Here is a 15392-nt window from a genome sequence, read left to right on the forward strand (position 1 = left end):
GGTTTGGTGACAGGAAAGGGAGGTAACTTTTGCCAAGAGTCCAATATTCAGGACAAAGAACTGCCCAGTTCTGGACGTTAATTTTCCTCTCCCTAAATGGGCACTTGATTGGGGGGGGGGGAGGGGAAGACAAGTGACCGTGCACCACTCTTGCCTTTGGCTAGCCACCAACATCCCCCTCCCCGAGCCCGTGAGTGAGGGCAAAGGGTTAACCACAAGGTTAAAGGTCGGCGAGGTAGCAGAACGTATATGCTCCATCTAGCCCATCTCTGGGCCTGCCAGTTTTCACCAACCTGCATTTCATCATTTCATCCATCCTCTCATTTCTGCACCAGGCCAGATCCTCTCTCGCTGGTCCCGCCCTCCCAGGGGAAGACACCGGGCTCGAGCTGGAGCCCCTGGAGCGCGCGCCCGCCTCCATCGCGCCTGCGCACAGGGCTCCCTCGACTCCCTGGGCCTGGTGGACCGTCACCCAGCCAGTTCCCCGCGCCTCGCTCTCGGGCGCGCGCGCCTGCACGGCGCCTGCGCAGAGGAACGAGGAAACCGGTTCCCTGGTGCGGTCCCGGCGCCTGCGCACTGAGGGCTCCGGGCCTCCCGGCCTGAGGGAGAGGAGCAGGGAAGATGGCGGCTGTGGTGGAAAATGTAGTGAAGCTGTGAGTTGTCGTTTCTTTCTCTCGTAGGCCGGGGGGCGGGGGGGGGGGGTCTTGTAAGGGACCTGGGAGTAGGGGGCGGTGCGGGAGGGGACGAGGCGGAGGGAAGGACGTGCCCGAGAAGGCGTCGTTGCGACTCCTGGTAGGGAGGGCAACAGGAGACTCCCGAGAAGACGTTGCGCTTCTTTGGAAACTTGTGGAGGCCCCGAGGGGGGCCCACGGGAGCCCCTTACAGGCAGCCTCCCTGCGGGGCTGTGCGGTCTGAGCTTTCCTTAAGGCTCACGGTGTCCTGAGCATGGCGCCCTTGTGGCGTACGAGAGACCAGTCTGGGTGCGCTCTAGAGACCAGACGCCTCGGTCCGGAGGGGCCGGGTCGAGGGTGGACCCGGGACCGACCCGTGTCCCCGCGAAGCCCGGCCGCCGACCCCTCCCCATCGGCTGCCCGCAGCCGGTCCTGGAGCAACAGGCTCAGCAGTCTTGGCGCAGTTAAGCCCCGCGGAGCTGTTTTAACAGCCCCGTGACGTTAAGGTTGGGGGGGGGGGTGGTCTTGAGGATGTGCTACCCCAGACCAAAAACATTCTTGGGAAGAATTTGTGGAGGAGCCGATGCAGAAGAGCGAGAACTTCAGGGGAGAGGGCCTTTGCGCCGGCCAGTCCAGCCACCAAAATACGGGAACTGGACGGAAGCAGTCCAGGACGCCTCTGCAGCCCAGAGGGGCACCTAGGTGGGCAGGCTGCGCGCTGTGCAGTCCCCTTGTTGCAGGCAGGTGTCGAGCAAAGTTAGTTAATGGTTGTTGGGCAATGGAGAGGGGTCTGTTGGCTGTGAGTTCAAGATGCTTTGGGACTTGATTTCACCCAGCCTCCTCCCTGAAGATGGAAATGGGTTCATGCCAGGTGGGCAAATAGAGCAAGCTCTTTTTAATGGGTAAATTGGGCTTGGTGCAGCAGTAGGAAAATTGGAAGGTGTCTAGTTGCCTAGATGTCCAGGCAGGGCTTTTGGATTTTGCCTGGATGACAAGGTAAAGGTTTGGCAACTATTCTGAGGGACTCGCAGCTTCTCATCTGCCTTTGTGGTGGGCTGAGCCCCCACTCTTCCCAAGAGCCTTTTTAAAGAGTATGTTGCTTCCCCCTTTTCTGCCTGTCGCCTTTTTCTTTGAGAATGCATTCCCACTTCCATTAAGCTAAGTGCCTTCTCTTGTGGGTTGTTTTTTTTTTTTTTTTTTACTTGCTTTCAGCTCCATCCTGCCTCCTCTTTCAGCTACCCCTCCTCCTAACACTATTATCTTTCTCTCTGATCTGCCCACTCCAGTTTCCCCCAGCTCTTTCTTCAGGCTGACATTTCCCTCAATTTAGAAATGTCGCTGTTGATCTACCATTTGTATAGTTATCCTTCCTGACTCAGATGTTCTTTCTTTGTTTCCCTGCCTTTCTCTTTGTTGATTCCCCCCCCCCCCCCCCACCACCACCACAAATCCCATTGTAAGGGGAGGTTTTACAAAGGTTTCATACTTCCCAGAAAAGAATCAGAGCCCCTACCTTAGAAATCTTACTGTACTGGGGGAATGTCAGACTTCCCTAGGTTTGGAGAGTTCATCGGTAATAAGACTTTGTGTTGGGAGACTTTCTTCAGGGAAATAGAGTTGCCAACCCTTTCATGTGGTGCTAAAAGGGAGGACTTGCCTGTTGACACAGAGCATGACTTATTCGTCTTCAAGGAACTACAGAGATTGTGAGGGTCACCAGCCAGTGGTTCCTGAGTACTAGTAACTTTCTCCTCTGTTGTAGCTGCAGAGGGCTGTGAGCCACAATTAATACATTTTCCTACAGAACTTGCCCTTTAAGAGGGGGCTTGTATTCTTCCTATAGCATCGTCACCGTGGAGAGAGATATCTTTCCGGAGCTTCTCTTGATCATGGTGTGCCTGCTCTTGGAACAGCTGAGATGATACATCCAGGTCAGGACTACTAGCTCATCTTTTCTGACTTGCATCTTGTTCTGGAAGAAGAATCTTCCTATTTATAAATTCTCTCTTATTCTCTCTTAATCTCTCCTCATCAGATCCTCTCTTCTCCCAGCTTAGGTGTTTCATGGCCAGTTCTCTACTCAGGAGACCGTTTGCACCGCCTGCTGAAATCCCACTTAAGTCACAAGGGCTTTGATAGAACATCTCTCTCTCTTTCACCCCAAACCAATTCTAGCCTCCTTGCTCTGACTTTGCAGCCCAAAGTCCATCTCATCCTTCCTTCCATTTGACTTCCAGTGTCAGTATCAATTCCCATCAGCAGAAACAAAGGAGCTGCAGCATTCAGCCGTGTTTATCCAATTTTCCTCTGTGTGGTAAGGACATGGCTGCCTCCTAAAGGCCAGCTACTGTGAGCCTGTTCCTTTCTCTTTACTCTCCAACACAAGATTCATGCTTCCCTCAAATTACAGTCATTACAGCTCATTGAAATAAGCCAGGCTGTCTTGTGTTGTCACCGTCTTGTGTATGGTGTGTGTCTTTTTCAGTTGCTTGGGAACATACTAAGTAGGCTGTGCCTAAGTAGTCTCTTACGGCTGCTGTGAGAGCCCCCCCCCCTCCCCCGATTCCAGAGCATGGTTTGTTGGTGTAGCTTGAGTTGTGGACATGAGCAACAAAGACATACTCTGTCCAGCTTCTCATGCTAGGGGTCTCCTTCACAGACTATGTTTGAGCTTATCTAGTCCAACCTCCCTCCCCAGTCTGTAGCAGAGGGACTGGAGCTCCACGTGGGTTGATTAAATGTCGACATTTGTCTGGTGACTTGTAGCCATGCAAGGTCTTACTCCCAGGTCAAGTCAGGATGTCCCAGACGCCTTTGAGGGTATTGGGGATACTATGGCAAAGAAACCACCCCTGCCTTCAGTTTATTTTTAAGATTGATTGAATATGTAGGTACGAATCATTATAGTTAGTTTAAGTTCCGTTCATAAAGTGCTTGTTAAACTGTGAAGGGTGAGAACAAGATTGTTTCTCTATACATGCTTCTTAGAATCAAGTAGCTCCTGGCACTGTGTAATTTTCCTGCTTTTTAAAGCACTTAAAAGGGGCGCCTGGGTGGCTCAGTCGGTTGAGCGTCCGACTTCGGCTCAGGTCACGATCTTGCGGTCCGCGAGTTCGAGCCCCGCGTCGGGCTCTGGGCTGATGGCTCAGAGCCTGGAGCCTGCTTCCGATTCTGTGTTTCCCTCTCTCTCTGCCCCTCCCCCGTTCATGCTGTGTCTCTCTCCGTCTCAAAAATAAATAAATGTTAAAAAAAATTTTTAAAGCACTTAAAGGTTTACCTCTTTTTTTTTTTTTTTTTTTTAACGCTTATTTTGAGAGAGAGAGCACACACGTGCACACACGAGCAGGGGAGGAGCAGAAAATCCCAAGCAGGGTCCACACTGTCAGCCCAGAGCCCAGTGTGGTGCTCAAACCCACGAACCTCAAGATCATGATCTGAGGTGAAACCAGTAGTCCAAGGCTTAACTGACTGACCCACCCAGGCACCCCAAGGTTTACCTTTGATTTTGATTTCAAACTGAGTCTTTGGAGTGAAAGAAGATACAGATTTCAAGCTGAGTCTTTGAGTAAATAATTTGATGGTGGGAATGGGAAAGGACATAGGATGGGCCTCTGAGCAAACAGGTTTTATATCACTCTAATGTACGCTAAAAAAGTAGGCTTCAAGGTAGTTCAGGTATTTTCAGATGTTTTCCACTGACTGTAAAATTAGTATATAGAATTAATTAGTTGTCTAAATACAGGTCCCCCGCCTCACCCTGGCTATCCAAAAGTAGAGTGTTCCTATGAAACTCTTCATAAGCTGAAATGGCATAAAGCAACGAAGCAATTACCACTTCTTGAAAGTGAAAATCCTCTCTGAATCTCTTTTGGTTAGTGAAAACAGGTACTAATGTAGGTCTTTTGTAAAAGTGCAGTGCCATAAAGGAAACTGTCAGTGGGAGAAACCTGTGCATGGTTCAAAATTCAAAAGGTATAAAATGGCATAGAAGAGAAATTGCCCCCAGTCTTTCTCTCTGGAGGCCTACGGTGTCTTTTCCACCTCTTGTTACGTAAATGGTAGCATCTCCTAACACTTCTCACCACTGTACCTCGCTTATTTTTTTCTACTCATCTTGGAGATTGTTTGATATCAGCACATGAAGAGTTTCCTTCTTTTTTTCAAATGGCTAAATACAATTTCATTGTATAGATATGCCGTAGTTTGTTAAATATGTTTTAGTAAGTCCCCCAGACCTTGTTGAACTCCTTTGCTCATTCATAAAAAGAAGCTAACCTCTGCTTCTCAGTCATGAGGGTTAAGAGAAGCAGCATCTTGGCTAGCACAAGGCTGGACTCAAGAGAGGCACAGAATGAACATTCGTTTCTTTCTCTCTTTGTGGGTTAGACTTAGGTCTGATTAGACACGTGAGAGATCATGTGTTCCTGATGGTAATTTATTTATAAAGTGCCTTTCCTCATAATGGCTTCGTGAAGGGACTTGGTGTCCCATGAGGCAGAAATGGAGGCAGATAGGACCAAGCCACGATCTCCCAGTCCCTGGAACCTTCTAAAGAAGCAGATGGCAAGGGAGGGATAGCTCAGCACCCTGTGCTCCACTCTACCCTGATCTTGGTCTTTCCGCAGCCTCGGGGAGCAGTACTACAAAGATGCCATGGAGCAGTGCCACAATTACAATGCACGCCTCTGTGCTGAGCGCAGTGTACGCCTTCCTTTCCTGGACTCACAGACTGGAGTAGCCCAGAGCAACTGTTATATCTGGATGGAAAAGCGCCACCGGGGTCCAGGTGAGGGTTCACGCCCAGAAGCACAGGAAGGAAGGAGCTTCCTCAGCTTCAGTGATGAGCCAGCTGAAAGGGTTTTCCTTACTCCTTTCCGCCCAAGGATGAATATGGTCTTGTCTTGATTAGAAGCCCAGGGGGATGAAGCAGACAGGTTCATACCCGCATCTTTGTTTTCTGCAGGGCTGCCCTGCTGAGGCTGTCTTTGGGCTCTTGGAAGCCATATGTTAGCCAAAGCCCCTGAGCCTACATCCATTTGTCTTTTGCACAAACTGTCCCTCCTCCTGCCCCTGGACCCTCACTGTCCATATTCCTCCCTTGCTCTAGAACTGAAGGCTGGGATGGGGTGGGGAGGGCTACTCATCTAGAAAGTGTTTGATATTATTGCCTAGGACTGGGTTAGAGCTTGACTTTTCTCTGTTTCCACAGGATTGGCCTCTGGGCAGCTGTACTCCTACCCTGCCCGGCGCTGGAGGAAAAAGCGGCGAGCCCATCCTCCTGAGGATCCAAGACTTTCTTTCCCATCTATTAAACCAGGTAAAGCACACTCCTCCCTGAGTAGGGGTGTGGCCTGCTGCATGGTTAAGAGGCCTGTTAATTACCTATTATATACCAGGGCCAATGCTAGATCCTGAAGATACTAAAATGAATGAGAAGCCATTCTTTCCTTTAAAGAATTCAGTCTAATAGAAGCGACAGGTAAACAGATAAGTTATGGTGCCATGTAAACTGGAGTGTCTTGGGCAAGCAGAGACCAAATGACAGTGACTGGTCTATGGCTGGCCTCGCACTCTGTAGACCCAGAGCGGTCTGCTTTCAGCCCTTGTGAGCCTCGCCTCATCCTGACCTTGCCTGCAGACACAGACCAAACCCTGAAGAAAGAGGGGCTGATCTCTCAAGACGGCAGTAGTTTAGAGGCTCTGTTGCGCACCGACCCCTTGGAGAAGCGAGGCGCCCCAGATCCCCGAGTGGATGATGACAGCCTGGGCGAGTTTCCTGTAACCAACAGTCGAGCACGGAAGGTACAAGATTAACACTGTGGCTAAGGGAGCTTTGATGGAAACCAGCCTCCTCTTCATCAGAGGCCACCCAGTAAGCAGAATGGAAGCAGAGGCTGTGGGCCAGGAGGCAGGCCCGTGGGTTCTCCTGCTTCATTCCCTAATTAGCACTGGGTACTGACTGGCTTTGCTTTTAGCATCCAGTTTTTCCTGTTTCTTTCCTTCTAAGGACAGACTCTCCTTCGTTCATCTTTTGTCACAGATGTTTTTTGGTGCCCGGGGTTACATGGGTGAAGCAGACCTGGTCCCTGCCAACAGGGAAGATAAAACTATACATAGAAATAATAAGAGCTAAAAATATGGCAGGTACTGTGCTAAGTGCTTTCCCATTACTTTCTCTAGTCTTTACAACTTTATGAAGTAGGTACTGTGGCCTCCATTTCACATGCAGGGAAGTTGAAACAGAGTAGTTGAAAAGGAAACTTCCTATAAGGCCACACAAGTAAGCAACAAAGTTCTAATTTAAATCTAAAAATTGGGGGCGCCTAGCTAGCCTGGTCCAAACAGTGTGCAACTCTTGATCTCGGGTTGTGAATTTGAGCCCCACATTGGGTATGGGGATTACTAAAAACAAATACTACGATACGATACAATACAATACAATACAATACAATACAATACAACACAACACAATAATTAATTAAACTGAAAAAAAAAATCTAGCAAGCGGGATGTCAGAGGGAAGGGAACCGTTGTTGGTGTGCCCCTAGGGCAGCAGATCAGAGGCAGGAGAGGACATGGCTACTTGGGGTACCAGGGAAGACTTTCTGAAAACATGGCATTTGATTCGGTCCCTTGTCGATGGTGGGGAAGGCACTCCAGGAGAACAACACGAAAGGGAAGGAGAGCCCACAGCATCGAACAGAGAAGGACTGGGACGGTAGGGTGTTGAAGGGCCGCAGTAAGGAACGAGGCCGGAGCAGAGGGGCCAGCTGACCGAGGAGGTTGTGGGTGGCCTGGCCAGTCCTGTCGTGGGGGAGCTTTTGAGTGTACTTCGTATCTGCCCATCCTAATCCTCCTGTCCACTCAGCGGATCCTAGAACCAGATGACTTCCTGGATGACCTTGATGACGAGGACTATGAAGAAGACACTCCCAAGCGGCGGGGCAAGGGGAAATCCAAGGTGAGGAGCCAAGGTGCTGCCTGCAGGGGAGCCCGTGGAGTCCCTCTGTGTTATTGTTTGTCATTGCCATTTTTCCTCTTGTGAAGTCAGCAGCCACTTCCTGGAGAGCTTAACTCCTCAGGCCTAGACAGCGTGGTAAGACATCTTTTTGTTCTTTTTGGCAGGGTAAAGGTGTGGGCAGTGCCCGGAAGAAGCTGGACGCTTCCATCCTGGAGGATCGGGACAAGCCCTATGCCTGTGACAGTGAGTGCCTCATGAGTGGGTGGGTAGTCCCTGCCTTGGACCCAGCCCCGGCTCAGGATGCGAGAGAAGGGAGGGTATTGTTCTTGGTCAGAGTGGTAAAACGAGCCTCGACACTGTCCTGCCTGCCGACTGGAGGCCCCGGTCTCTGCTCCACAATGGGTGGGACCTGCATGCTCTGGGAGAGATCTCTGCTGTCCCTGGGGGTGGGGGACCGGGGGTGACCGCGTCCAGGTCTGCTGGCCCTAGTCAAGCCAGGGCCCCCCGAGTCCAGCACTGAGTTTTTCAATGTCTGCTCTCTCCCTTTTCTCTGACTCGCCCCACTTCTGTTCCTCCACCCTGGGAGCGCCATCGCCGCTGGTCTCTCTCTCGTTCGCTCCGCTCTCCTGCTGCTGCCGCTCCTGTCTCAAGTGTATCAAGGCCTTCTTCTCATGACTTTTCTTTCTGTCTTTCAGATAGTTTCAAACAAAAGCATACCTCGAAAGCGCCCCAGAGAGGTAGCTCTCTCAACTTTTCAGACTTTTGGTTTTCCTATCCCTTTTCCCTCCTCCCTTGTTTCTCCCACCTTTCTCCTCTCCTGTGATGCTAGTGTAAAAATTTCTGGAATGGCATGGGGTAGGAGCAGGGGGCTTTCTGTTGTGCTCCGCTCCTCACGGTCCTGGAAGCTGCCTCTGCCGCTGCTTGTCTCCCACAGACTGGCTCCAGGGCTGCTCGGCCCCGCTGCATGGGGTGGCTTCAAAGCATTCTAAGGAACCCGCTACGAACAGATCCCTCTGCTTCCCCTTCCCCAGAACAGACACTCGGTGGTCAGCTAACGTTTCTCACCGTCTCACCACCTCCTCCCGTCCTCTCCCCATTCCTTCCTGCCGGCCCCCTTGCTCTTTTTGGTGTCACTGCTTAAGAGTACAAGATGCCTTGTGGGGATCTGCTTTCTTTGCTGGTTGGCAGGGGGTGGGCAGGGCACTGATGTGAGAGTGTCTTTGAATTGCCTTGGGGGCCAGATACCCCAGTGGACTCAGTTGGTAGGCGATCCCCAAGTGATCCACTCCCCACTCCTTTATCCTCATTGGGCAGAGACGAGCTCTGTGGGATTCACGGGTAGCTTGAGCTTCCCACGTGGACTGAGAGGTAAAAAAAAGTTTGGCATCTCTTCCTTACCTTTATTCCTTCTTGCCATATTGCAAGAGTATAGAAATTCCCTTCCCTTCCTGACCCGGAGCTCCCCAGACTGTTGCCAGGGCAAGTGGTAATGGGGCCAGGGTTCAGCCTCCCAGACAGCCAGTGTGGAAGAGTAGAGGTGGCCACGGGCTGGGGGTTAACGGGGAAGGGCTACGGAAGCTGGAGAGCCCCGGGGCCTGACGCTCCTAGCCGAGGGGAGGCGGCCATCACTGAAGGCCTGTCTCAGACGGAGCTGACGGGGGCAGGGTGGTTGCCTCTGCCTCAGGTGGAGCCCCATGACTTGGAGGGGCGGGGATGTGGCACTCTCGGATCCTAACACCTTTCTCTGCAATCTTCTCCCCACTCAGTCTGTGGAAAACGTTACAAGAACCGACCAGGCCTCAGTTACCACTACGCCCACTCCCACTTGGCTGAGGAGGAGGGTGAGGACAAGGAAGACTCACAGCCACCCACCCCGGTTTCCCAGAGGTCGGAGGAGCAGAAATGTAAGCTGAGCGTCGGAGGTGGGGCGAGCGGGAGTCGGCCTATGAAGAGCCCTCCTTGCAGGGATACGGGGTGCTCAGAGGCCCCAGTGGGTGTCGTCAGAGTTCTTTCTCTGTAGCCAAGAAGGGTCCCGACGGGTTGGCCCTGCCCAACAACTACTGCGACTTCTGCCTGGGGGATTCCAAGATCAACAAGAAGACAGGGCAGCCTGAGGAGCTGGTGTCCTGCTCCGACTGTGGCCGCTCAGGTACCTCCAGCCCAGGGCCGCGGGCAGCCCCCCCCGGGGAGCCCCGGGCAACCCGCCCACTGCGCCACCGCACCCCCCCACAGCTGCCTGTGTCACCTGCTCCCCCACCTTCCACAGGGCACCCGTCTTGCCTGCAGTTCACCCCGGTGATGATGGCGGCCGTGAAGACCTACCGCTGGCAGTGCATCGAGTGCAAGTGCTGCAACATCTGCGGCACCTCCGAGAACGATGTGCGTGTCCCCACCCCGCACGCCTGGCTCCGGCCACCCGCGGCCCTTGTGCGGGAGCTCCCTGTGAGAGGGAAGCAAGACCCTCCCCAGCACCCCAGTGAGAACTTCGGGTCCCTTGCTCGGCAGGTGCTCCTTGAGCGCCAGCTTTGTGTCAGCTGCCGTTCTAGGCACTGAGGACACAAGACCCACGAGGCCACTCCCTTCATGGGATCTGTCCCCTCCCGGGAACAAGCGGTGCGCAAGGAGATGAGTGACACTTCGGCGACAGGCCGTGAAGAGAGTGGAAGCGGTGGTGTGGCAGAGTCCTTGGGTAATGCGTGTAGGTGGTCAGAGCCGGCCTTGCCGAGGAGGTGACGTTGGTGTTGAGATTTGGCTGATGCAGAGGAGCCGGTCCAAGAAGGTTTGCGGGTACAGCGTGGCCCGGGGAGGGGCACCACGTGCAGAGGACTTAAGGCAGACGAGCCAAGTGTACTGAGGCAGCGTGGCCAGCTGGGGCCTTCCTGCAGTGGGAGCACAGTGGGTGGGGAGCGCGGAAGGCGCTCCACCAGGTCTGAGGGTTTACTCGGAGTGATGTGCCCTGTCTTTAACATTTTTAGAAGATAACTTTAGTCTGTGAAGAATAGAACATAGGGGTCGAGAGTGGAGGCCAGGAGCTGAGTTAGGAAGCTGGGAGGATTCAGGTGGAATGACAGTGACTCGCTCAGTCTGAGTGGAGGATAGCCATTTTCTTTCCTTTCCTTCCCTTTCCTCCTCCTTGTTTGTTTATTTTGAGAGAGACTGAGACAGCGCGAGTGTGGGAGGGACAGAGCGAGAAAATCCCAAGCAGGCTCTGCACTGTCAGCACGGAACCTGACTCGGGGCTCAAACTCACGAAACCATGAGGCCATGACCTGAGCCCAAACCGAGTCTGATGCCTAATTGACTGAGCCATGCAGGTGCCCCAGGACAGCCATTTTCTATCCAGAAATTCCCGAGTCTGTTCTTACCTGCCACCTCCCCCACCCCTCTTGGAAGTAGCAGCGGTGTCTACAGAAGCTCCCATCCCTACCCGCCCCCAGTGGCCTGACAGGCCCCCTAGTCACTCACCTGCCCCTTCCTCTTCCATCTTGCCTTCTCTAGGACCAGCTGCTCTTCTGCGACGACTGTGATCGTGGCTACCATATGTACTGTCTCACCCCATCCATGTCTGAGCCTCCTGAAGGTAGGTTGCTTGGAACAGTTCTCGTTAGTAACTTGGAAGACCACTCGTGCAATAAGTGAGTTCTCTTCTCGGTGATCTGTTCTTCTCAGTCAGGGAATAGATACTTTGCCTTCACTCAGAATGCTTTCCTAGCATTTCAACTTCAAGGGTTTAATGTGTGCACATTATCACCGGATACATTTAGAAACGCAGAAAATCCCCAGCCCAAGAGAAAACAAATGCTGAGCAGAAAACAGTTACCAGAAGGAGTGGTTTGTTTTCCTCCAGCTGGTCCAGGAAACTCCGTTTGTAGTTTGTCTGATGTGAGGCTTTGGTGTCAGCTCTTTGAACTTGACAGGTTTGAGTGTCCACGGCATCTCTCTTCCCTTGCCCAGTCTAGAAAACTGTTAAACCTGGAGCCTGAATGGGTCACTCTGCCCCTCCAGTAGTTTGCTTAATGATGTTCTGAGTCTGTGGAAGCTCTTCAGCCGAACCCGTGGTGGCACCAAAAAGTGGCAGCGTCTCTGAAGTCCCCCTCCAGCCAGATCTGTGTGCCCAGACTCCTCCTCTATAGAAATACGGGAGCCGGCTCGGGAGGATGTGGGTGTCTGGTTTTCACTGTGCACAGAGGATGTGGGCCAGCATTACAGACAAGAGCGAGCGACCCACTGTGTGCTTAAGCTGACTTGTGACAGAGGTCAGACTGCTGTCACCCCCCTAGGGAAGGAGACAACTAGCGAAGTGTGAGAGTCCTTTGGCAGCTGTAGGGGAGCACACAGCTGGTGTCCTCGGTCATGCCCACTTTATGTATCTACTTTGGGGAAAAGTCATGTGTTTTGTGGTTTATTTTCTTAACCGTAAAATATTAATTTACGGACGAAATTCGACGTGAACTGTACGAGGGCCTTCCTAGTGAAGTACTGTCAGATGCTGAGGTAGTGAAGAGCCGCAGGCAGCTGAGGGAGAACTCTCTAGAAGCCGTGAGGTGGTCTAGGCTCTAAGTCGGGTGTCAGCAAACTGCAGCCCGTAAGCCAGATCCAGCCGCAGCTAGTGTATACAGCTCACAAGCTAAGAATGGTTTTTACATTTTTAAAGGAGATTTTAAAAAAAGAAGAACGTGGGACCAAGACTATATGTGGCTCACAAAGCCTAAAATATTTAACGCTCTGGCTGGCTGTTTACAGAGAAGCCTGCCAGCCCCTGTGGTATTGACCTTTCAGTTAGAAAGGACCTTCTTCCATTTTGAGAGTCCTAGATTGCGGAAGAGTTTATAAAAGGTGTGGATTCTCTCCCGTGTACACATCCACGTATGTACAATTACATTTATGATTTTGAGGCATTAAGGGCTCATTTTCTTTCTAAAAACCAAAACAATGCAACCGTAATAAATATTAATAAGCAAAGTACGAAGCAGTTATTTTTCTGACAAGGGACATTTTTTCCAGTTTTTCTGTGAAATAGATAATAGCACGTTGGGTCATCACAGTTTGCCCCTTTTCCTCTCTTCGGTCCTCAGACTCTCCTCAAACGCCAGTGACGGTGGCAAGCCCGTCTCCTCTTTCTGTGGATTTCACAGAAAGCTGGCTTACTGTGGAATCAAACTTGGTTTCTCTAGAGCCTCTGTTCGTGATCTCCGCTCTGACCTTTGGGGCCATGAGAACCAAGTCTGGTTCTTCTGTAATCACGAGTCTAAAGCTGAGATGCTTGAAAAAATTCTGTCCTCCCAGGCCCTCCTAGAGATTCTGATTTAATAGGGCCAAGAGGGCCTAGGAGTCTACATTTGGAAATAGTCCTCCAGGTGATTCTTTCTTTCAGCCCCGAGAATTATTTCTCATGATACTTGAAGCCCTAGAGGTTTCTTTTAGCTCAGGGTAACTGAGTTCGCTGCGGCAGAACAGCTCTCATCCTACCTGTAGCTGGTCCTGCTGCTGGAAGGAGAGGTGGGGAGTGGAGGGGCAACACCCCAGGGCCGTGTGGGCCCCGTCCTGACCCTTTCTGTTTCTCTGCAGGAAGTTGGAGCTGCCACTTGTGTCTGGACCTGTTGAAGGAGAAAGCTTCCATCTACCAGAACCAGAACTCCTCTTGATGCGCCCCCGTCCCCGCTCCCCTCCCCCACCCCCGTGCATCTAGGGCTGTTTCTCTCCTCCTCTCTTGTTTTTCATGCCCACCTCTACCCTCCTCCTCTTTCACGAGTCCAGAGAACCTCGGGTGGTCGTGCCAATCTGCCTTTGGCAGCAGCAAGCTGGGGTGGCAGCTCTGGCCGCCCCTGGCCCTAGGCCCTCAGGGAGAACGGAGCAGCACACTGCCCCGAGGCATGCCTGCGGCCCGGCTTCTCACTGCTCTCCGTGACGCGCATTCACTCTGCCTGCCTTGGGCCCCGGCCCTGGTGATCACAGGGTTCAAACAGTGTCCTCTGAGAAGGAGTAGGAGAGCAGCTCGCTTTTCTCTCTGCTCTGCCTCCACTCTGGTCCCCAGGGTGTTCCCGTCCCCTGGAGGCGAGCGGACCAGGGTCTCTTTGCCAAGAGCGGCTGGGAGTGAGCAGCTGAGCGAGCTGGGGCAGCGCTCGCACGGAGCTTTCCGGGCCTGTTGTGCCGCTTAGCCTCGCTGCCTCCTTCCCCTAGAATGGCTCTCTGCAGCCCTCTCTTCCTGCTACCCAGGATCCTTTGCCTGAGCCGGGATGCTCTTGGTCACCCTCCGTGTTCTGTCCTGTCCCACTCACTCCACCCCACCCCAGGGGGAGTAGCAGCTTCACCTGATTCTTCCTTGTGCTCACCTGGCTCGCTCGCAGGCGGTCTCTAACGACCGAAGCATTCCCCGCCCTTGGAATTTCCTGTCTTCTGCCTCCTCTCCTTATTCCCTTTGGTTTTGTGGGGAGAGGGGGAGAATCAGGGGGCCAGGCCAGCAGCTTGGGGGCCACAGGGAGACGTTGGATAATGTGCCTGTTTTTTAACTCGATGAAAAAGCCTACCTCCGAAATCCCCTTTTTGTTCTTCCTGGACCTGGACATTCAGCTCCTGCCCTTAACTGAATTGGGAGCCTCTGCCTCCTGCTCTGTGTATCCTGGCTCCTGGGTCACAGGGAAGCCACACAGACATCCCTTTCTTCCCTTGCACGCTCGCTAGCGGCTGGTAAGGTCTTCACACCCTGGTTCCTCAGTTTTTTGCCTGGTGACACTGACATGAAGTAGTGGGGGGGACAGTCCATGCCAGGACACCCTGGAGTGGCCTTCCCCTTGGCTGTGGGCAGGCCCTAATTCACTGTCGCTTTGGAGTTGAGGTGTCTTTTCTTTCTTTAGTTCCTGTATTCTAAACATTAGTACAAATAAACGTTTTTACACAGAACTCCCTGCTGGATGGTTTATCTCCTGACTCCCTTTCCCGGTTAAGAAGGTCATTTCATCCTAAAACTTCTTCCCTAGGACAGTGGTTTTTATTTAATCTCAAAGTTTTTGCTGAACCCCCGTATGTAAAGCATATATAAAAAATTGAGTACTCTGTTCTTTTTTTTATAAATTTTTTTTTTTAACATTTATTTATTTTTGAGACAGAGAGAGAGCATGAACAGGGGAGGGTCAGAGAAAGAGGGAGACACAGAATCTGAAACAGGCTCCAGGCTCTGAGTTGTCAGCACGGAGCGCGACGTGGGGCTCGAACCCACGGACCGCGAGATCATGACCTGAGCCGAAGTCGGACGCCTAACCGACTGAGCCACCCAGGCACCCCGAGTACTCTGTTAGTTCTAACTCCTTAAGTGTATTTGTGTTACAACTATTCCTTGTTGTAAAGGACAGAGTTGTTCCAGTTAATAAAAAACTTGGGTTAGAGTCGGGTTCAGCATCCTGTTTCTGTATTTTGGTTGGTTTGAAGGAAATTCTGCGAGACTTGTATATGCACATGGTGACAGGTTTCTAAGAGTTGATCTTGGGATTTCAGATACTTTACACGGGTTCAGGAGCTTGAGTCTAAATATAAAAGAATCACAGAAGAAAATATTACGATGGGACATGTGAAAGCTTTGTGCATGGATAATGCACATGAGCAGAGAGACCCCTCACTCAGCCTTGCTTGCCTGGCATTCGTTCCTGTAGGTACAGTGTGCATGAGCTCGGCCCCCACTGCCACCTTCCTCGGGACTTGTCTACATGCACAAAAATGAGTTTCCTTCTTTGCAGCCAGCTTTTTTTTTTTTTTTTTTTTTTTTT

The 15392-nt window shown here is 52.0% G+C and overlaps 1 protein-coding gene across 3 annotated transcripts; it reads left to right on the plus strand.

Moving 5' to 3' along the window:
- Nucleotides 1-528: 528 nt before the first annotated feature.
- On the plus strand, nucleotides 529-14532 carry DPF2 (double PHD fingers 2). Of its 3 annotated transcripts, none has more exons than XM_040466251.1 (12): nucleotides 529-653; nucleotides 5297-5457; nucleotides 5881-5988; nucleotides 6310-6473; nucleotides 7540-7632; nucleotides 7797-7875; nucleotides 8328-8369; nucleotides 9399-9536; nucleotides 9653-9781; nucleotides 9899-10011; nucleotides 11131-11212; nucleotides 13201-14532. In XM_040466251.1, exons 1-12 carry the CDS (start codon nucleotides 622-624, stop codon nucleotides 13275-13277), a joined length of 1218 nt encoding a protein of 405 aa, XP_040322185.1. In that variant the 5' UTR covers nucleotides 529-621; the 3' UTR covers nucleotides 13278-14532. The 3 variants fall into 3 exon arrangements, with proteins under 3 accessions (XP_040322185.1, XP_040322186.1, XP_040322187.1); XM_040466253.1 differs by lacking the exon at nucleotides 529-653 and adding an exon at nucleotides 2518-2602; XM_040466252.1 differs by lacking the exon at nucleotides 8328-8369.
- The last annotated feature ends 860 nt before the right edge of the window (nucleotides 14533-15392 follow it).

Source organism: Herpailurus yagouaroundi, unplaced genomic scaffold, assembly GCF_014898765.1.
Source record: "Herpailurus yagouaroundi ecotype Mexico unplaced genomic scaffold, PumYag 569, whole genome shotgun sequence".
NCBI lineage: Eukaryota > Metazoa > Chordata > Mammalia > Carnivora > Felidae > Herpailurus > Herpailurus yagouaroundi.

Coding starts and splice junctions, on each gene's coding strand:
- DPF2 (XM_040466251.1), top strand. CDS start 622: ATGGCGGCTGTGGTGGAAAATGTAGTGAAGCT. Junction 654..5,296: donor GTGGAAAATGTAGTGAAGCT/GTGAGTTGTCGT, acceptor GTCTTTCCGCAG/CCTCGGGGAGCAGTACTACA. Junction 9,537..9,652: donor GAGGTCGGAGGAGCAGAAAT/GTAAGCTGAGCG, acceptor CTTTCTCTGTAG/CCAAGAAGGGTCCCGACGGG.